At 41.2% G+C, this 21,443-nt stretch overlaps 1 protein-coding gene across 1 annotated transcript in view; it reads left to right on the forward strand.

The window, feature by feature from the left end:
• Nucleotides 1-21,443, forward strand: part of LOC124805759 (mucin-2-like) — a 193,636-nt gene that overhangs the window by 93,354 nt on the left and 78,839 nt on the right. Inside the window, exons 2-3 of the mRNA XM_047266327.1 lie at nt 10,294-10,413; nt 14,277-14,396. Coding sequence (XP_047122283.1) covers nt 10,294-10,413; nt 14,277-14,396 — 240 coding nt within the window. The remainder of the gene's footprint in view (nt 1-10,293; nt 10,414-14,276; nt 14,397-21,443) is intronic.

The following is a 21,443-nucleotide window of genomic DNA, read 5'->3' on the forward strand; positions in this document are numbered from 1 at the left end:
CAAATTTTACCTTTTATGATGCTCCCACAACAGGAATTAAAAATGAAATCACGAAACAGACGAATTCACTGTCATTTACTTACAAAATAAATCTAAAACCCACAACATTTGTAATATCCTAAAATTAGTGCTATCAGTCTGGCGACAGTAATAATGTTCGATTGACTTAAAGGCAGAATATGTGTTTGAATACTTGTTTTTTCCATCTTACAGCATGGCACTAGAATATGTATTGAAATTTTAAGTCATAATGAATTAATCCGTGAAACAAGTCATGAAGTTGTTGCATGAAAATTATGCCAAAATTAAATGAGCGGAAACCATTTCAGTTAACTAAAAGCCAGACAGAAGAATGAACACATTAGACATTAAATAATATCACTTATCATACTAATTTCAATGAATGCACAAATTGCTAATATCTGTTCATTGTAGTCATGTTAATAAGTTTCCTTTTCAGGACGAGCACAGGTCACTGATACCGCAGATCCCTACTTTTATATATGATATACAACAAAGAGGGCAAAATTATTCTGTAGTAACACTACGTATCGTACAAGTATTCCACTCGGTCCCGTTGATTTTTCTGTTGTGTGATCACTCATCTCGGTATTTTTCAAATCGACATCCATGCTGTTATTGTAACAAGAACCATACTACATTCTACCGTCAGTAAAATTTTTTTGGGAAACGGAATTCACTACCTCGGCATTCTCTCTTACTTGACATGGATGATTTTCTACAGTTTACTTAGTTTACGTAAGGTTTTATTTTAGTGTTATCACTGACATCTCCATCGTAAACCAGAATGTTTTACAGAATAGAATATTTGTTTTTCCTTCTTGCGTATCATACAAGCATTGTGTTCTTTGTGAAAGCAAATGTGGATAAATAATTAGGAATCCCTCTGGTCAGCAATATTTTTGGCGGGTGGAACGCTTATTTTCATTTATAATGCGAGAAGTGTCATACCAGGTGCAGAAAGGCATTGCCTCGAAATTACTTATGTGAAGACTCTTAGACCTTTAGAAATGAAGCAGATAGTATTGACAATTTACATCTTTATTTTTGTTTGCAATTTTTTTCTCAATACAGTCGCCTTAGTGACAAACAGATTTCTGCCAATGAGAGACCAGCTTGTTGAGACGGACGCTTTACGATGTTTGAGTATTTTTGGCGGAGCCATAACCGTATTTCTGCTTAAACCAACTCAACAGTATCAAAACGTAGTTCTCGAAAATGTTCTTAATGCATTGGAAGCAGATGAAAATCGGAAGCGGACAAGTTGGGTCGCTATGTGCAACGATCTATGACAGTGGACACAAGGCGTCGAATGGTTCAAGACCTCACAGCACTGTCATACTGAAGGGGAGAGTCCGCCATGGGTGGATGAACTCCTCCAATTCGTAACTCATTTGCAGCATACTATCTCTCATACACTGAGACAGTTGAGTTACACATCGAGAGGTTACTCTAAAAAACTCTTAGACTCTTTGGTCTGTATAGGTAGACAAAATATTAACTTCATATACTCAGTAAATGGTAGTTGCATTTGTATCCAGAATCTCAATCTGTGTTCGTTTACACTACATTTTGCAACTATCCTTTCATTTCGCGTAGATATGTAAAGAAGGTATTTGGATCTCGTGTAATGTTTATAGATTGGCCTTTGAATGAATGTGTACCTTCCCATTCCTCATAACTCTGCTTGGAAATCACACATCTAATCCGAGTGGTACAATAAATCGGAATTGCATTGACTGGTGCACCAAATCGTTACCTTTGAGAAGGGCGTGTAGTCGGTTTCACGTTTCATGTGTGATGGAGAAGGGTAAATGTATCATATTGAGGCAAGAGATTCCCGTCCAGCAACGGGTACATAACTTTAAGAGATTACATTGCGGACCAGGACAAGAGAAAATGTTAAATAAACGTGGGTTCTAACACGCATACTTTAAGAGAAATGAGCACTTGCTCATCATCGCTAAAGTGAAACACATCTCATGTACCGAGATGTACATTTCGGAGTACGTGTTTAGTAGATAACTTGTTTGTTGTTTTGTCTATTCTATATCCTCCCAAAACATGGACAGCAAAGAACTTGCAGCACATGTGCTTAACAGTACCGATGATGGACCACTGCTCAATACTCTTGAGCTATGCACTGAGAACTCATGTTTACAAGGCATTTCTATCTTGTTCTGGTTCATACCAACATCTTTAGAAGTTGTGTATCCTAAAATTGTAGCAACAACAGTACCAGTACGTATTCTCCACAGTCAGACGTAGCAATGGTAATCACTTGTAATTTTCGAGTTGTTTGTTTCCTGACCAGGTTCCCTTACCTCAAATAGGTACATTCACCATTCTCTGTTACTCCTGAGAGTTGGTGACATCATCACGGAATCACTCTCTGTAAGTACTGTACTGTGCTTTGTACTATACACATGACCTAACGAGTCACATCCCTTTCTATGACGTCATCACTTACCTCTCCTTTCTTAATCAATATCCCTTTCTTCAATACTATCAGTCTATGAGCTTTTAAGGAAAACAAAACACACATATTTCTAATGTAGATCGCAACGTACTCAATTATCACGAGCAAAACATTCTCATCTCAGTAATGTTATGGACATAAAAAAGAGGAACTCACCACTTTGCAGTTTTTCTCTACACTGCACCTATAGCCTCGTTTCCCTTTCCTGACAGTGTAGGTTAATTACAGAAAAGATGATAGTGGGCTGTTGGTCAGGCAGTAGTGTCTATGTCTAGTAATCGAAACATCTTTTATCCAGGTTAAAACCCAGACACTTCTTCAGTTTTGAATAAAATTCATCAACAATGGTGGCCGTAGGGAATGGACGTAAGATGTCCCAATCGTCTATCAACGGCCTTGTCAAATATAGCGGACCAGCGGACAGAGATTCAAGGCAATCTCTTGTCACTGGGGCACGAAATTGCTCCTAAAAGACGCAACAGTCAGCAATGATCGATATCATGACCACGCAATAATTAATGGGAACAACTATATTAGAGCTACATAATGTATATCTACAGGTCGAGTGGCCTTTAGCAGAAAATAAAGTAGCATGATAATCTCCCCATTTGTGAAAGATTCTGGATTAAGCCCCCATTCGGAAATCCGGGAGGCAACTGACAAAACGGAAGTGAGTATGAGAAAAAGACAAAAGTTCAGTCTACATATAGTGCGGATCAGTAAAGTGAAATGGGAAGAATGCAAGGATATCTGGTGGGACGAATGGAGGGTAATGTCAACGGCTGCAGAAAATAGTGAACGAGAGGGTAGGACAAGAGGGAGATACTGCGAACTGTTGAGTGATAGGGTTATTCCCATCAGATTCGACAACAAACCAGAACCACAGTTCAGGTAAAAATGGCAGCAGTGCGACCTGTATGCGAATGGACAGTGGAAATACATGAGGATATTGAACGGATATTCCAGTACATAAAGAGAAATGAAAATATAATAATCGTAGTCGATTGGAATGTGGTAGCAGGTAACGGAATAGTTGAAAAGGTTATGGAAAAATATGCTCCTAACAGTAGTAATGACAGAGGAGGAAAATCTGCACTAAATATCAAATTGTAATAGCAAATAATCAGTTCAAGAACCACAGGGAGCAGTATACTTCGAAAATACCCGATGACACGGGAAGTCTACAGCTGGAACACACCAGAGCGAAATTAGATACTCTATTGTAAAGCGAACCCATGCACAGATGTAGACTCAGAACAGTATTAAATAACGATTAAGAGTAGACTTAAATTTAGAGAATAATCCAAATAGATGTGTTTTGAAGCATGTGGGATTACTGCGGTACAATTAGACGGGTTTGAATTTAGCTAAAGGCGTGGATATAGCGATGAGGGAATTCCACTGCAGGCTGTTGAATTGAAGAGGAGTCGACTCTCTGAAATGGGCAGTCACAGATGTTGTAAAGTCATAGGTACAAGGGAAGCTGATGTGAAAAAACCTTGGGCAACAGAAGAAAAATTTCAATTGACCGAAAAAAGATGGAGGTACAAAAATGTTCAGCGAAACACAGGTATAAAGCAACGGAAACACTTTAAGAATCGCTGCAGGAACGAAGTGGTGAAATTAGAAAAGAAATGATGGTCGGGTGAATTGTCTCGCTATATAAAGAAGTCAAACCAACCTGCGTTGAAATTAAAAGCAACTGTGACGACATGAAGTATGCAATGGGACTCCAACCGCTAAATGTTGAGGAACGATCAGATAGGTGGAAAGAGTTCACTGAAACCTTCTACGAGCGGAGGAGTTGTCTGAAGATCTAATACAAGAAGAAATTGTCGTCGATGTGGAGGACGATAGCGATCCTGTATTACAGTCAGAATTTAACCGACGTAAGTTTTTGATTCTATTTTTATGATTGTTTGCTAGTTAACCTCGTTTCAAATATAGTCTTATAGTAATGACTGTCGAACCCTTATTGGAGCACATTCATAGAGAAAGAAAATTACAGAATGGCAGGGGTAATGAAATCAAGTTTTGAATAATAGAGTGTCTATTTCCGCGGAAAGAAGGGATATGGGAACGCCAGTCACTGGTTTTTTGCTGTAACCATACCACTTTAAAATGTCATTTACTTCTCCTCAGGTCACTTGTTTCCTCCAAGTAGAATTCAGATATTTTACGTTTTTTCTCAAGATAATAGCCTCTTGGCAAGATGATGAAACCTCAGACACACTATTGAGCATATCTGATGTAGATGTGGTAGTTTAGGAGAATTAACGTCATGTTTCGGTTTGTAGCATATGTCTTTACTAGGAGACGCAGGTGATACAGCAAAACAGCACATGGTAAGCAGTGCTAAATTTTCTGATTTCGAACTACAAATGAGTTGGGTGGTAGACAGAAAATACGTGCCTGAAATGGTAACGGCATACAGTATGTACAAGAGAGTGGTGAAAGAGCCTCTGAATTTTTTATGTGAAGCCCTTGCAGCTTTTTAAATACGAGGGCAGTTCAATAAGTAATGCAACACATTTTTTTTCTGAAACAGGGGTTGTTTTATTCAGCATTGAAATACACCAGGTTATTCCCCAATCTTTTAGCTACACAACACTATTTTTCAACGTAATCTCCATTCAATACTACGGCCTTACGCCACCTTGAAAAGAGGGCCTGTATGCCTGCACGGTACCATTCCACTGGTCGATGTCGGAGCCAACGTCGTACTGCATCAATAACTTCTTCATCATCCGCGTAGTGCCTCCCACGGATTGCGTCCTTCATTGGGCCAAACATATGGAAATCCGACCGTGCGAGATCGGGGCTGTAGGGTGCATGAGGAAGAACAGTCCACTGAAGTTTTATGAGCTCCTCTCGGGTGCGAAGACTTGTGTGAGGTCTTGCGTTGTCATGAAGAAGGAGAAGTTCGTTCAGATTTTTGTGCCTACGAACACGCTGAAGTCGTTTCTTCAATTTCTGAAGAGTAGCACAATACACTGCAGAGTTGATCGTTTGACCATGGGGAAGGACATCGAACAGAATAACCCCTTCAGCGTCCCAGAAGACTGTAACCATGACTATACCGGCTGAGGGTATGGCTTTAAACTTTTTCTTGGTAGGGGAGTGGGTGTGGCGCCACTCCATTGATTGCCGTTTTGTTTCAGGTTCGAAGTGATGAACCCATGTTTTACCGCCTGTAACAATCTTTGACAAGAAATTGTCACCCTCAGCCACATGACGAGCAAGCAATTCCGCACAGATGGTTCTCCTTTGCTCTTTATGGTGTTCGGTTAGACAACGAGGGACCCAGCGGGAACAAACCTTTGAATATCCCAACTAGTGAACAATTGTGACAGCACTACCAACAGAGATGTCAGGTTGAGCACTGAATTGATTGCACGTTGTTAACCCGACATGAGTGAAAGTAAAGCTTATTATGCCATAGTTGTGGAACTGCTGTTAGTCACATGTCCAACGTCATCCAACACCAGGCTCGTTCAGTCTTAACATTGGCTCGTCGCCCCCACTGCTTAAATTTCTACGTTGCAGTGACGTCAGAAATCCACTTTAACACTATTCATCTTTCTCATAACACAATGGCCTAACTTGATGGGTCCAGGGAAGATACTCACACAATGGTACATGACATAGTTTCTCCTACTGATGAACGCAGACAATAAGTAATTCTGGGGTGAACTATCTTTCCCTTCCATCCGGCACTGCCGTCGACTTTTCCATCAGTTTGTAACCGAAGGGCTGTCCAATCCTGCAGACTACGCCATATCATAATTTTTGATCCTGCTAGTATTCTTATGCCAGCCTTCCTGACACCGATCTCTGAAGTACATATGGGAGGACTTGCTCTTAGCTTACACACAATCCCTTCTGCGTTTGTGTGGCGGCAGCAAGCTACCATTAAGTTTGACATTTACGCTCAACCAAATGTAAAGTATCTCGCACTCTTCAGTAATTTCACTTTAATAAAAATTCCCAACCACCAATGTAGGTTCCCACCTGACCACATCTCTTGATCATTATCTTAGTCTAGAAATTCACTAACTCTGAAATGAGAATGTGGTCTGAGATGATATACTACTGCTATGTCTCAACCCAACCATTGTGTGGATACACCAGTTTTTTCACGACATCCTGAAGGAGTTTTCGGGCTCGCGGTGGCGGTTGTGTTGGGTGGTATAGGAAAAAATAATCTCTGTATACTTAATCCCAACAAACGGTTCAGATACGGTGATAAGGGTGCAGAGGAAGGAATGAGATCCACTTCCCTCATGCAGTACTGACGCTACAAATCTGTTCACTGATTTGACATGACATGACAGTAGCTTTGCAACTGCTACTGCACACACAGATACTGTATTGTTACACTGCTAATGTCGGGATCAGCTGGATATAAATACTTCTGGCTCAAAGTCAATCGACTTTGCCACCATTACCTAAACCACAAGTTAGCCCCCATGATTATTGCATTGTAAACTAAAGAAGCAGTTCAGGCTTCTGAGCCTGTTTAAGTCAGAAATGACAATCTGAGTCTACTTAGACACTGATTATGTTTCCAGAATTACGAGACAGAACAATATTCACTGAAACAAGGTGTGCATCATGGACTACAGTTCCTTAAACAGAATATCTGAGTATACGTTTGTGTATTGCTTTGCGTTTATAATTATAGAGGCAGCTAGGGCTTCCCGATCAGTTATCTCCACGGTGCACTACTCGAAGTGTGTATTCCATGGTTAACAAATCTGGTGCCGATTACTCCTACAGCCGGCCGGAGTGGCCGTGCGGTTAAAGGCGCTGCAGTCTGGAACCGCAAGACCGCTACGGTCGCAGGTTCGAATCCTGCCTCGGGCATGGATGTTTGTGTTGTCCTTAGGTTAGTTAGGTTTAACTAGTTCTAAGTTCTAGGGGACTAATGACCTCAGCAGTTGAGTCCCGTAGTGCTCAGAGCCATTACTCCTACATCGCATACTGTCAGATTCTCAAACACTGGTGCTACAATCATCAGCAAGTCTTTACCTTGGAGGGTTTAACGCACTCTTTGGCATATGGTACTTAATTATCCCAGTTTATTAAAAATGTGACATGAACATCGGACTACTTAACGCTGTGTTGCAACCGTGTTCCATGTACATGTGGTAATAATACACGTTCCACTCAAATTAATGTTGTCACTGCTATATACGGCGTCAGCATGCAATAGCCACTTAGAGGAGGCGCAATAAAGTTTCACATACATGTGGTAATAATACAAGTTCCACTCACATTAATGTTGCCGCTACTGCGTACTGCTTGGCGTCAGTGTGGAATAGCCCTTTACAGGTGGCAGGTGGCAGCACTAGCAGTAGAGGGTTGGCAGTCGCAGTAAAAAGACCAGTCGTTGTCGTAGTGCGGAAACGAAGCAATTTATCTAACGTCCAAGAGGGCATAATCGTTGGTTTCAGGCCAAGAATGGAAACACTTCCTAATTGGATAAGTTCTTAAACTTTTCTCGTGACGATGTGGTTAACATACATTGTGCATGAAAAAAAGGCGAAATCCGAAATTGCAGCCAAGCAACTGTGGTTTACCACGGGCCTTAGATGACAGGGATGAAGAACGGCTGCAGAGATGTGTTAAGCGTGAACAGACATGGAAGTGATGAGCCAGAGTCCGTCAAGGGCTATCAACAGAGTCTTTTCCAGAACCGTTCAGGAAACGTTGCTGCGTGTAGCCCTACACATTAAATGCTTGGATCAAGCACCCATGCTGACTACTGTTCATCGGCGACCAGGCTGGAATTCGCACACCAAAACCGCCTTTGGACGTCCACTGAGTGGCGGCAGGTGCCCTTTTGAGCTGAATCACGCTATATGCTACATCAGTCAGATGACCGTTAATGCGTACGGTCAAGAAAAAATGAAAAAATGATAGGAAGTATCCAGACGGATAACGGAGCGTTGTGGTAAGGGGAATGTTTTCATGACATTTCTTGGGCGATCTCGTGCTTCTAGAGGACACATTGGGTTAAAACAAGTAAGCATGTATCCTTGGGGACTATATTTAGCCCTTTGACAGGTGGTCATATTTTTGGGACTGGACATTGTATTTCACTTTTACGTGTACACTAACCTATAAATTGAAATTAAAAGTAAATACTTGAGATAGTTGGAGGCTGGTGTAAGTTTGCTAATGATAGCTGTAGGTCGAAACGTATGGTAACGTAGAGTGTTAATGAATATCGTAATGAATCAAACAACCGTACATGCAACATATACAACTAATCCTGAATCTCAGTAAATGCACACACACGGTAACCATCACATTTTTGGGTCTGTGGAAGAAATACTGCATCTAATCTAATTTAATCCAATGTGACCAATTAACACTAACATTTAAACAGATGGTACTGTGCAGTTAGTAAATTTCTTCATTTACTGCCATGGTGAAACTGTGTTTTCATACATTAACTTTGTACTTCACTGCCGAATTTTTATATTGTCGGATAAGTTGCTTATGGGCGCTGGTGTCCAACAGAAAGCCACCTCTTCCCCCGTCGATGTAGTTGGAGGAGGGGGATCCTGGACGGTATGGACTACTTTAGGTGCTGGGTACAAATGTTAAAACAAATGAAGCGTACTTAGAGAATTAGGACAGATAAGAAATTTAGTACTGGAAGAACGTCTCATCTGCTCCACTGCCCGCAACATCGCAGATAATTCTGCATCAAAGACAGTAAACGCTTAAGGCAGTCGGACCTTGAGAACACGCTCGGGGAGAATAACAGAACCGCCAACAGAATCCCACTGTTTCTGTCACCTGTAAAAACAGCGACATAGTGGTGGTGCTCAGATACAATTTTAGAAAAGATCGCTTTAAAAATGGGAGTAGGATTGCTATCAATCGTGTGCCGCAACAAATCTAAGATTACTCTGGTCCTCTCCAGTAACCAGGATGGCAGACGGTTAAAACCCTGGATTTGGGGCCATACTGTACCGACAGCAAGGGATTTCTGCACACACTGCATGCCGATCCCAGAGGGCATCGTGGCTCGTGGGCAGTTGGAAAAAAGGAACCCGAGAGGCAAACTAGAAGCGTGTGGTGCGCGAGTGAAGGCGGAGCTGCGAGGAACGTACACGCCTGATGCAACAGGAGGAGACGCCAGGGGATGGTAAACGGCGGTTAACGGGTTTCAGCACAGGGCTGGGTATGGGACTGCTCCTATAAACACATGTGGCCAACCGGAGCCCCCATGGTGGTCAGTGTCAATGATCTTCAAGTACGAAGACCTCAGCCGTGAACGCACGTAAGCCCTATAAAACTGGCGGAGTTGTGCCCTGTCCGTTCCCCAACACCTGTGGCTAAGAGATTTTAAGATATTCAGTCGTTTGAGGTTTCTGGAATACAGGACTCTCAAGTGTGGCAAACACGGCCCTCTCCATCCACTTCATAACTACCCACCCAAAATAAAGCTCAGCGTCATCCCTATCAAGAAATTCTCAGTCTAATCAGCTATTTCTCGAATTTCATTTAAGCGTTTCGGAATGCTCCTGTGTTTCAGAAACTATATAGCACATGATATGTCAAATGAAACTGGTGCTGACAGTAGTCCCTTCCATAAAATTCCTCATTATGGAAGTCATAACGGACCACAATTTTTCTTTATTAAAATAAAATTATGGAAGGTATCCTTCGAGTGGCTTGATTTTGAAACAGTTTATAATGACTTCTAATTGCCTTGTAGTTCCAACTCAGTTCATTATCTTTTGTTTGATGACTGGACTCTTTATCCCCTGTGTCAGAACCAACAACACCAACACCACCAGGAGTTACCACAGTTTCATCTATGGATGGATCAGAATTGAAACCTTCTGCACCAGAAGTAACGACAGCTGCAGCAGCACCGACAACGACCGCACCAGGTACACATTTTGTTTTCTTTTGCCACTTTTACTGATGCAGCAGCAACTCCTATCTACATACCTTGCATATCTCAACAGATGATACCCCATCAGATCCAACAAACAGTAATTGACTACAATTATCAGGAAAATAACAATATCTTACTTGTTGTCTTGTATAACATTTCAGTTAACCATTTACACAAATAGTTCATTTCATTTTGTAAATATCAAATCGGTGTTAACATTAAATTATGAATCCACCGTGAGTGTGAATCGACGTTTTAAACGGTGAATTGTAACATCGTATGAAGATATCCCGCAACTTCGTTTCTGTCCCTATTAGTTTAACCAGCGGTAAACGTTGATAATCTGGCTCCACCTACTCGTGGTTAATATTTTGTGGAGCTCTGAGCGAAATCATGCGATTTTAGAGTAATATGTGCATGGGAAGTTAACTTACAACCTATCTAGCATTACCCAACATCGAGTTCGCTTTCACCAGTCCCATTCATAGAGGTGGTGTGTCTTGGGGAACACAACGTATCCTGAAAAGAAGTACTCTCATTGACTAAACACGGGAGTAAATAATCGTTATCCATCTTCATTCCAAGTAATTGGCTTTCTCAAACACTCTTAGGTGCATATACCGGGAGATTCCATGATAATGTTACAAACTCTCATGGGTGATGGAGTAGGGTATATGTATCAGTTTGAGGCAGTGGTTCCCCAAACATGCGGCACCAAGTCGTAAATTAATGAAGATAATTGTTCTGACACCTCTGACAGTAGAATGCAAGACGTATTGGTATTGTTTTAGCTATGATTGTAGGGTAGACAATTTTCAGAGATGACTGTACGGACGAAGGGAAAATGTTTAGTAAATGTGGGTTATAAAACGCATACCTAAAGAGCAATGACCACTTGTTCATCTTCGGTACTGTGAAGCACATCTCATCTATTCAATAAGTGCTGGTCACCCTTGGGGTGTACGTTATAGAGTCAATGTTTAGTAAATAATTATTTCTTGCTTTATATATATTATATTCTCCCAAAACACGGAGAGCAAAGGGCTTGGAGCTTAACAGAGCTGAAGGTGGACAAGTGCTCAAAACTCATGTTTACCAGTCATTTCTTTATGTTCTGGTACATACTAACATCTTTAGAAGTTGGCAATCCTAAAATTATAGAAACAATAGTACCAGTATATATTTTCAACTGTCAGAAGTAGCAGTGATTGTTGTTTGTAACTTTCGACTTCTTTGTTTCCTGACCAGACTCCCTTACCTCACATAGGTACTTTCACCCCTATCCTCCGTCCCTGAGAGCTGGTAACATCATCACGGAAACATTTTGTGTAAGTACTGTACTGCACTTTGTACCTTATACGTGACGTCACAAGCCACATCCCCTTCTATTACCTCACCATGTACCTCCCCTCTCCTAATCAATTTTCCTTGCTTCAAGATGACCAATTCGAGAGCTTTTAAGGAAAAAGCAACACTCATATTTAGAGGATCGATCGCAGTGTAGTCTCCTATCAGGAGGAAAACTTTCTTATCTCAGTAATATTGTGGACATAAATAAGAGGAACTCTCCGCTTTGGAATTTTTCTCTACAGTGCACCTATAGCCACGTTTCCCTTTCCTGGCTGTGTAGGTTAATTACAGAAAAGATGAATGTGGGTGAGAGGGCTGGCGGTAGCGTCTACGCCCAGTAATCGAAACATTCAGCGTCCGGGTTAGAACCCAGCCACTGCTTCAGTTTGAATAAAACCCATCAGCAATGGTTTCTGTAGGCACTGGACATAAGATGTCTCTATCGTCTGTCAACGGCCTTGTCAAAGGTGGTGGATGAGCGGACAGAGATTCAGGGCAATCTCTTGCCCCTCGGGCATGAATATGCGCCTAGAAGACTGAACAGGCAGCAGTGATTAACACAATGACGATGCAGATATTAATGGGAACAGCTGTTTTAAGGCCACATAATGTATATCTATAGGGCAAGTGGCCTTCAGCAGAAAAAATTATCACGATGATCTCTCCATCGGTGAAAGAATCTTGATTAGGCCCCCATTTGGATATCCAGGAGGGAACTGACAAAAGGGAAGTGAGCATGAGAAAAATGCAAAGGCTCAGGCTACATACAGTAGGGATCAGTGAAGTGAAATGGAAAGAATGTAAGGCTTGCTGCTGAGACGAATGCAGGGTAATGTCAACAGCAGCAGAAAATAGCATAACGTAAGGGTTGGACAAGCGGGAGCTACAGTGATCTGTTCATTGATGGGTTTGGTCTCATCAGATTCGACACCAACCAAAACCATAGTTTAGATACAAATGAAAGCCGTGCAAGCTGCATATGAAGATATAGTGGAAGTACATGAGGATATTGAACGGATATCAAAGTACATAAAGAGAAATTAAAATATAATAATGGAATGTGGATGGAGAGAATGGATCAGATGAAAAGGTTAAGGAAAAATATACACTTAACGGTAGCAATGACAGATAAGAAAATTTTGCACTAAATTTCAAATTTTAATAGTGAATAATCAGTTCGAGAATCAGAGGGAGTATCAGCTAAACCACAAGTTAGCCCCCATGATAATGGCATTGTGAACTAACTAAACAGTTTGAGTTTCTGAACCAGTTTCAGTCACAAATGACTGTCTGATTCTACATAGCCGCTGATGATGTTTCAACAATAATGAGACAGATGAATATTCACAAAAAACATACTATACATCATGGCCTAATGCTTCTTAAACAAAATATCCCAGCATTCGTTTGTGTATTGTTTTCCATTTATAATTAGAGAGGCAGCAAGTACTTAGAGATTAGTTATCTATACTGTGCATTCTTCGAAGTGTGTATTAGGTTGGTTGGTTTGGGGAAGGAGACCAGACAGCGAGGTCATCGGTCTCATCGGATAAGGAAAGGACGGGGAAGGAAGTCGGCCGTGCCCTTTGAAAGGAACCATCCCGGCATTTACCTGGAGCGATTTAGGGAAATAACGGAAAACCTAAATCAGGATGGCCGGACGCGGGATTGAACCGTCGTCCTCCCGAATGCGAGTCCAGTGTCTAACCACTGCGCCACCTCGCTCGGTGAAGTGTGTATTACATGGTTAACCAAAATGGTACTGATTAATTCTATATCGCATTACGTCGATCCTCAAATTTTAGTGCTACCATACTTAGCAAGATTTCTGTAACTTGAAGGGTTTAACGCAGTATTTGGGATTATTAAAAATGTGACAGTGAACATTGGACAACTCAACGCTGTGTTGCAACCAAGTTTCAAGTACATATAGTAATAATACACGTTCCACTCATATTAATGTTGTCACTGCTGTATACGGCGTCAGTGTGCAAACCGCCAATTGCAGGCGGCAGGTAGCAGCGCTAGCAGTGGTGGGGGTTGGGCGGGGGTATATATACTGTGTTGCCAGACGCAGTAAACAGTGCAGTTCTTGTCGTAATGCGCTAACGGAGCAGTTTATCTGAGTCCCAAATGGCATAATCGCTGGTTTCAGGCTAAGAATGGAAACACTTCCGAAACTGCAAAGTTGTTGAACTGCTCCGGTGACGATGTGTTTAAAGTGCGTGGTGAATGGCAAAATGGCGATATTCGAAATTGCCGTCGAGGTAACTGTGGTGTACCACTGGCCTTAGATGACAGGGATGGACGACGGTTGCAGAGTTGTGTTAAGCGTAAACAGATGTGAAATTGCACAGAAACTCACGGCGAGAGAAAATCAGTTCAAGAGATCCTTCGAGTGGCTTCATTTCGAAACAGTTTATAATGTACTTGAAATTACCCCGTACTTTCAACGCAGTTCGTTATTTTTTGTTTGATAACTGCACTCTTTATCCCCTGTTGCAGAACCAACAACACCAACGCCAACACTAGTTACCTCAGTTTCATCCACGAATGGGTCAGAATTGAAACCTTCTGCCCCAGAAGTAACGACAACTGCAGCAGCACCGACAACTCCTGCACCAGGTACACATTTTGTTTTCTTTTGCCACTTTTACTGATACAGCAACAACTCCGATTTACGTACCTTACATACCTTAATATGTGATACCCAGTCAGTTCTAATAAACATTAAAAGGACGACAGTGGTAACGAAAATAACACGACCACAATTGTTGTCTTGCGTAAGATATCAGTTAGCGATTTACACAAATGGTTCACTTCGTTCTACAAATATCAAACCAGTGATAACATTAAATTATGAATCCATCTTGAGTGTGACACGACGTTTTAAATGGCCAATTGCAACATAGTTTTAAGATGTCCTGCTACTTGATTTGTGTCCCTATTAGTTTAAGCAGCGGTATGGTTGATAATATCGCTCCACCTACTCGTGCAGTTGTGCAGCTCTGAGCTAACTCATAAGATTTTAGAGTTATATGTGCATGAGAAGTTAATTTACAAACTATTTCCTATTAGTCAACATCGAGTTCGCTTTCACCAGTCCCATTCATAGAGGTGGTGTGTCCTGGGGAACACAGAGTATCTTGAAGAAGGTACTGTCATTGACTATACGTGAGAGTGAATAAACGGTAGACATCTTCATTTGAAGTAATTTGGATTCTAGTACAGAATTCGGTGCGTTTACCGAGTGATTCCTTGATGATGTCACAGACTTTCATGGGTGATGGAGAAGAGTATATATATCAGTTTGCAGGCGGATGTGGCCGAGCGGTTTTAGGCGCTTCGGGCTGGAACCACGTGCCCTCGGGCATGGATGCGTGTGGTGTCTTTAGGTTAGTTAGGGTGAAGTAGTTGTAAGTTCTAGGGTACTGAGACCTTAGAAATCTAGTCCTATAGTGCTCAGAGCCATTTGAACCATTTTTATGAATCAATTTGTGGAAAGGGATCCCCGTCCAACAACGACAATGTCGAAAATTATCGGCGACAGTTGTTCTGATACCTCTTTCATTGGAGTGCAAGGCCTATTGGTATTACTTTAACTACAATCGTTGAGTAGAAAACTTTTAGAGGTCTGATTAGGCCCCCATTTGGAAATCCGGGAGGGTACTGACAAAAGGGAAGTGAGCATGAGAAAAAGGCAAAGCCTCAATCTACATATGGTGCGGATCAGTATAATGAAATGGAATGAACGTATAGATTTCTGGTGAGACGAATGTAGGGTAATGTCAACAGCAGCCGTAACTAGTGAACGAGAGGGTAGGACAAGATGCAGGAGGGAGTTACTGTGAGAGGTATAGTGATGGGGTTGGTTTCATCAGATTCGACAGCAAAACCAGCACCACAGTTTAGGTGAAAATGCGAGCAGTGCGAGCTGCATGTGAATTGATAGTGGAAGCACATGAGGATATTGAACGGATATTCAAGTACATAAAGAGAAGCGAAAATATAATACTCATAGTCGATTGGAATGTGGTTGCAGGTAACTGAATAGATGAGAAGTTTACGAAAAAATATGCGCTTAACAGTAGTAATGACAGAGGAGGAAATTCTGCACTAAATTTCAAATTATAATAGTAAATAATTAGTTAAAGAGTCACAGGTAGTAGTATACTTTGAAAGTACCCAATGAAAGGGGAAGACTACAGCTAGGACACACCAGAGCGAATTTAAATACAGTACTGTAAGGCGAAACCATGCACAGATGTTGACTCAGAACGATATTAAATACCGATTAATAGTAGACTTAAGTTTAAGAGAATCGTCCAAAAAAATCTGTTTCGAAGCATGTGGGACACTGAAGTGCTGAGGTGCGATGGGACGCGTTTGAATTTCGCTAAAGGCGTGGATATAAAGAAGAGGAATTCCACTGCAGGCCCTTGAACTGAAGAGGTGTCCAAATCTCTGAAGTGGACAGTCACAGACGTTGGAAAGTCGTAGGTACAAGGAAAGCTAATGAGAAGAAACCTTGGGCAAAATAAGAAAAATTTTGATTCACCAAAAAAAGATGGAAGTACAAAAGTGTTCAGGGAAATACAAGTACAGGGCTATTACAAATGATTGAAGCGATTTCATAAATTCACTGTAGCTCCATTCATTGACATATGGTCACGACACACTACAGATACGTAGAAAAACTCATAAAGTTTTGTTCGGCTGAAGCCGCACTTCAGATATCTGCCGCCAGAGCGCTCGAGACCGCAGTGAGACAAAATGCCGACAGGAGCCGAGAAAGCGTATGTCGTGCTTGAAATGCACTCACATCAGTCAGTCATAACAGTACAACGACACTTCAGGACGAAGTTCAACAAAGATCCACCAACTGCTAACTCCATGCGGCGATGGTATGCGCAGTTTAAAGCTTCTGGATGCCTCTGTAAGGGGAAATCAACGGGTCGGCCTGCAGTGAGAGAAGAAACGGTTGCACGCGTGCGGGCAAGTTTCACGCGTAGCCAGCGAAGTCGACGAATAAAACAAGCAGTGAGCTAAACGTACCACAGCCGACGGTTTGGAAAATCTTACGGAAAAGGCTAAAGCAGAAGCCTTACCGTTTACAATTGCTACAAGCCCTGACACCCGATGACAAAGTCAAACGCTTTGAATTTTCGGCGCGGTTGCAACAGCTCATGGAAGAGGATGCGTTCAGTGCGAAACTTGTTTTCAGTGATGAAGCAACATTTTTTCTTAATGGTGAAGTGAACAGACACAATGTGCGAATCTGGGCGGTAGAGAATCCTCACGCATTCGTGCAGCAAATTCGCAATTCACCGAAAGTTAACGTGTTTTGTGCAATCTCATGGTTTAAAGCTTACGGCCCCTTTTTCTTCTGCGAAAAAAACGTTACAGGACACGTGTATCTGGACATGCTGGAAAATTGGCTCATGCCACAACTGGAGACTGACAGCGCCGACTTCAGCTTTCAACAGTATGGTGCTCCACCGCACTTCCATCATGATGTTCGGCATTTCTTAAACAGGAGATTGGAAAACCGATGGATCGGTCGTGGTGGACATCATGATCAGCAATTCATGTCATGGCCTCCACGCTCTCCCGACTTAGCCCCATGCGATTTCTTTCTGTGGGGATACGTGAAAGATTCAGTGTTTAAACCTCCTCTACCAAGAAACGTGCCAGAACTGCGAGCTCGCATCAACGATGCTTTCGAACTCATTGATGGGGACATGCTGCGCCGAGTGTGGGAGGAACTTGATTATCGGCTTGATGTCTACCGAATCATTAAAGGGGCACATATAGAACATTTGTGAATGCCTAAAAAAACTTTTTGAGTTTTTGTATGTGTGTGCAAAGCATTGTGAAAATATCTAAAATAATAAAGTTATTGTAGAGCTGTGAAATCGCTTCAATCATTTGTAATAACCCTGTATCAATCAATGCAAACGCTTTAACAATCGCTACAGCGACGAAGTAATGAAATTAGAAACGATATGACCGTCGGGAGAATTGTCTCAGCATATAGAGAAGTCAAATCAAACTTCATAAAAACTAATAGCAATGTCGACAACAATAATTACGCAATGGGACTCCCACCATTAAATGTAGAGGAGCGAGAAGATAGATGGAAAGAGTCCAATGAAGCCCTCTATGAGGGGAGGAGTTGTCTGAAGACGTGATAGAGGAAAAAATTGTCGTTGGTGTTGAGAATAAAAGCGATACTGTGTTACAGTCAGAACTTAACTCTTCTCTGCCACCCCTGAGTGTAGGTAACATCATAACGGACACACTCTGCGTAAGTACTGTACTGCGCTTTGTACCTTACACATGACGTCACATGCCAAACCCTTTCTATGACGTCATCACTTACCTCCCTTCTCGTAATCAGTATCCCTTTCATGGAGATGACCAATCAGAGAGGTTTTAAGGAAAACGCTACACGCATATTTAGAGTGTCGATCTCAGAGCACTCTCCTACCGTGAGGAAACGTTTCTCATCTCAGTAATGTTGTGGACATAAATAAGAGGAACTCATCGCTTTGGACTGTTTCTCTATAGTGCACCTGTAGACTCCTCTCCATTTTCTGATTGTGTAGGTTAATTATGGATAAGATGATAGCGGGCTAGAGTTCTGGCGGTAGAGTGTAGTAATCGAAACATCCAGAGTCCGAGTTAAAACCTAGCCACTGCTTCAGTTTTAAATAAAATTCATCACCAATGGTTTGCCGTAGTTACTGGACATAAGATGTGTCCATCGTCTGTCAACGGCCTTGTCAAAGATGGTGGATGAGCGGACAGAGATTCAGGGCAATCTCTTGTCACTGGGACATGAAATTGCTCCTGAAGGACGGAACAGTCAGCAAGGATCAACACCATGACGATGCAGAAACCAATGGAACCAACTGTATTAGAGCCTAATAATGTGTATCTATATAACGTGTGGCCTTTAACAGAGAAGATATCCAGTATTACAGTCAGAATTTAACCGTCGTAAGGTGTTGACTCTGTTTTGACTCACAAGGATCCTTGCTCGTTAACCACGTTTAAAATATAGTGTTTTAATAAAGACTATTTGCAGCCTGTTGCAGTATATTTGTAGATAAAAGGAATTCCAGTACGGTAGCTGTAAAGAAATGATGTCAACGTTGTTTTGAACAATAGAGTGTCTATTTACGTGGAAAGAAGGGATGGAGTAAGGCAGTCACTGTGTTTTTGCTGTAACCACATCACTTTAAAATGTCAGTTACTTTTACTCAGGTCACTTCCTCCCTCCCTTTCGAATTCATATATTTTATGCTTTTTCCTAATATAATAGCCTCTTGGCAAGATCATGAAACCTAAGACACACTACTGAATATATGTGATATTCATGAAGTAGTTCTGGAGAATTAACTTCATGTTTCGCATTGTAACACCATATCTTCACCAGAAGACGCAGTTGATACTCCTAAACAGCAAACGTTGAGCAGTACAATAATTCTGATTTGGAACTGTAAATCAGTTGAGTGGTAAACGAAATACTTACTCAAATGGTAGCGGCATACAGAATGGACAAGGGTGTGGTGAAAAGGCCTCAGCATTTTTTATGTGAAACCCTTGCAGCTTTTTATATATAATTAAGTTTATTAACATTTTATATCTTCATGCTTCGTGTTTGCATATTTGCACTCCCCTGCAGCTAGAGGATACCGAATTGTAGCGGGTAACATGGTGGTGGGTAACCTAAGTGTGGGGGTGCGTGAGAAACACCACGCTGCCATCTAGTTTAGAATTCAATGAATTCATCCACACATAGAACAGACTCTCCTTCAGCGTAACAATGTCATGCCACACAGAAGCGCTATGACGTTTGCAGGAATTCAGTGCCATAGCTTCACTGTCACTGGTTGTCCTCCATAATGAGCACACTTGGCCCCATCTTACTTTCATCTCATTCCAAAACTTTAAGAACACCTTCGAGAACTTCATATTCATACTGTAGAATAGGTTTGAGGAAATGTGTGCTTATGTTTCCATCAGAAAAATTCAAACATTCTACACTGACGGTAACAATAATAAGCGTATTCGTCGCCAGGGTGGCTATGTTGAGAATGAAATATGTAGACAAGAATAAGATGTAAGATGTTAATACTGTCTCTTTTGTTTACAAAACACCAGAGGTATTGGCTTTCAGCGCCCTGAATGATACTTCCCTCATTGTAAATGAAAACGAGCCTTACTTCACACTAAAATAAACGCTTATCAACATTTGTTTTCACTAGTGGCACAATGCTTGAAGCATTCCTCAGAAAGATAAAACAAATATGTTAGTCTGCATAGCACTTTGCTTTACGATGACGATGTCAGTGATAACACCAAATGAAAGCTTATATTAACACTACAATGCTACGATAGGAGCTGTCGTCACACTAGACAATATGGAGTTCCCAGATATCATCAATATATCTAAATATTACTCTTTCTTGCTACTTACGCCCCACCCCTTGCCCACCCGCCTTCAACGAAAAGCAAACAAGCTAAAGTGAAGAAAACTGTTCCCCCAAAAGCTTTGCGAGCAACAGATTTATTGGACAATGAGGAGCCGAGGACCTTTCCCTAGATCAAATGTTGATAGACTCACTGCAGAAAGAAGAAATTGATGCTAGGAGTAAGAAGAGAGGGAGACGTAGTCTTTATGGAAAAAAAGAACTGAAAATTAAACTTCAATGCAGTCCGATGAGTGCAAAAAATATATGACTTTCAGGGAACATCTTAGATACACGTGTAAACACTCTCGGTAAAAGGAATAATGTAGAAAAACAGAAACGCAAATCATTGTAATATATGGTTATGATACTGTACTATTGTATTATGCAGTTTGAAGAAGTAATACACTGAACTATCTACATAAGAACTGTATTTATGATTTGAATACACAAATGTGTAGAAGTGAATCTACCTGAAACAAAATGGGGCTTTTTAACCCCATGATCTTGATTGGATGTACATAATAAACACTGTAGTAGGGTTATAAGAGCTCTTGATAGCTTCAGATCAAATGAGGCACAATGGAAAGTTAACATTCAATCGGAATTTCTAAAATTGTTTTCGGAAATGTCAAACAATTATCTACTCAAGTCGCTGAGTAGATTTTATTATTCTAGCGTCTTACCATGAGACTTTAGGAAACAATTACGGGCAGATATGTGCGAAAAATATTGTAGAATCAGCTGAACAGCTGACACATCCCAGCTGCTGCCAAGAGTAGTATTCAGAATAATGAAAAAGTAAACAGAGAATCAGTTAAGTGACGTTAAGTTCGGTTCTAGGAAAGGTAAGGGCACCACAGAGACATTTCACACATTGTGTTTGATAATGGAAGCAACACTGAAGAAAAATTAAGAGACGCTCATTTTACGTATCGAAGTAGAAAAAGCATTCGCCAAAGTATATTGGTGTAAGATGTTCTAAATTGAAAAAAGTATAAATAGGACGTAAGGTTTCAATGATACTCTGAGAAGAACAATTTAGCGGTGGAGAAGCATTCGAGATGGGCCACATCAAACTAGACAGATGACAAATGACAGATAAATTTAAAAAGTAATATGTCTATAAAAATTCCAGTGGTTTTTAGTAACTCGTGTTAACCTACAGGAAATTGTAGGATACTGCCTGTGGAAC

This window comes from Schistocerca piceifrons, chromosome 7 (assembly GCF_021461385.2).
Source record: "Schistocerca piceifrons isolate TAMUIC-IGC-003096 chromosome 7, iqSchPice1.1, whole genome shotgun sequence".
NCBI lineage: Eukaryota > Metazoa > Arthropoda > Insecta > Orthoptera > Acrididae > Schistocerca > Schistocerca piceifrons.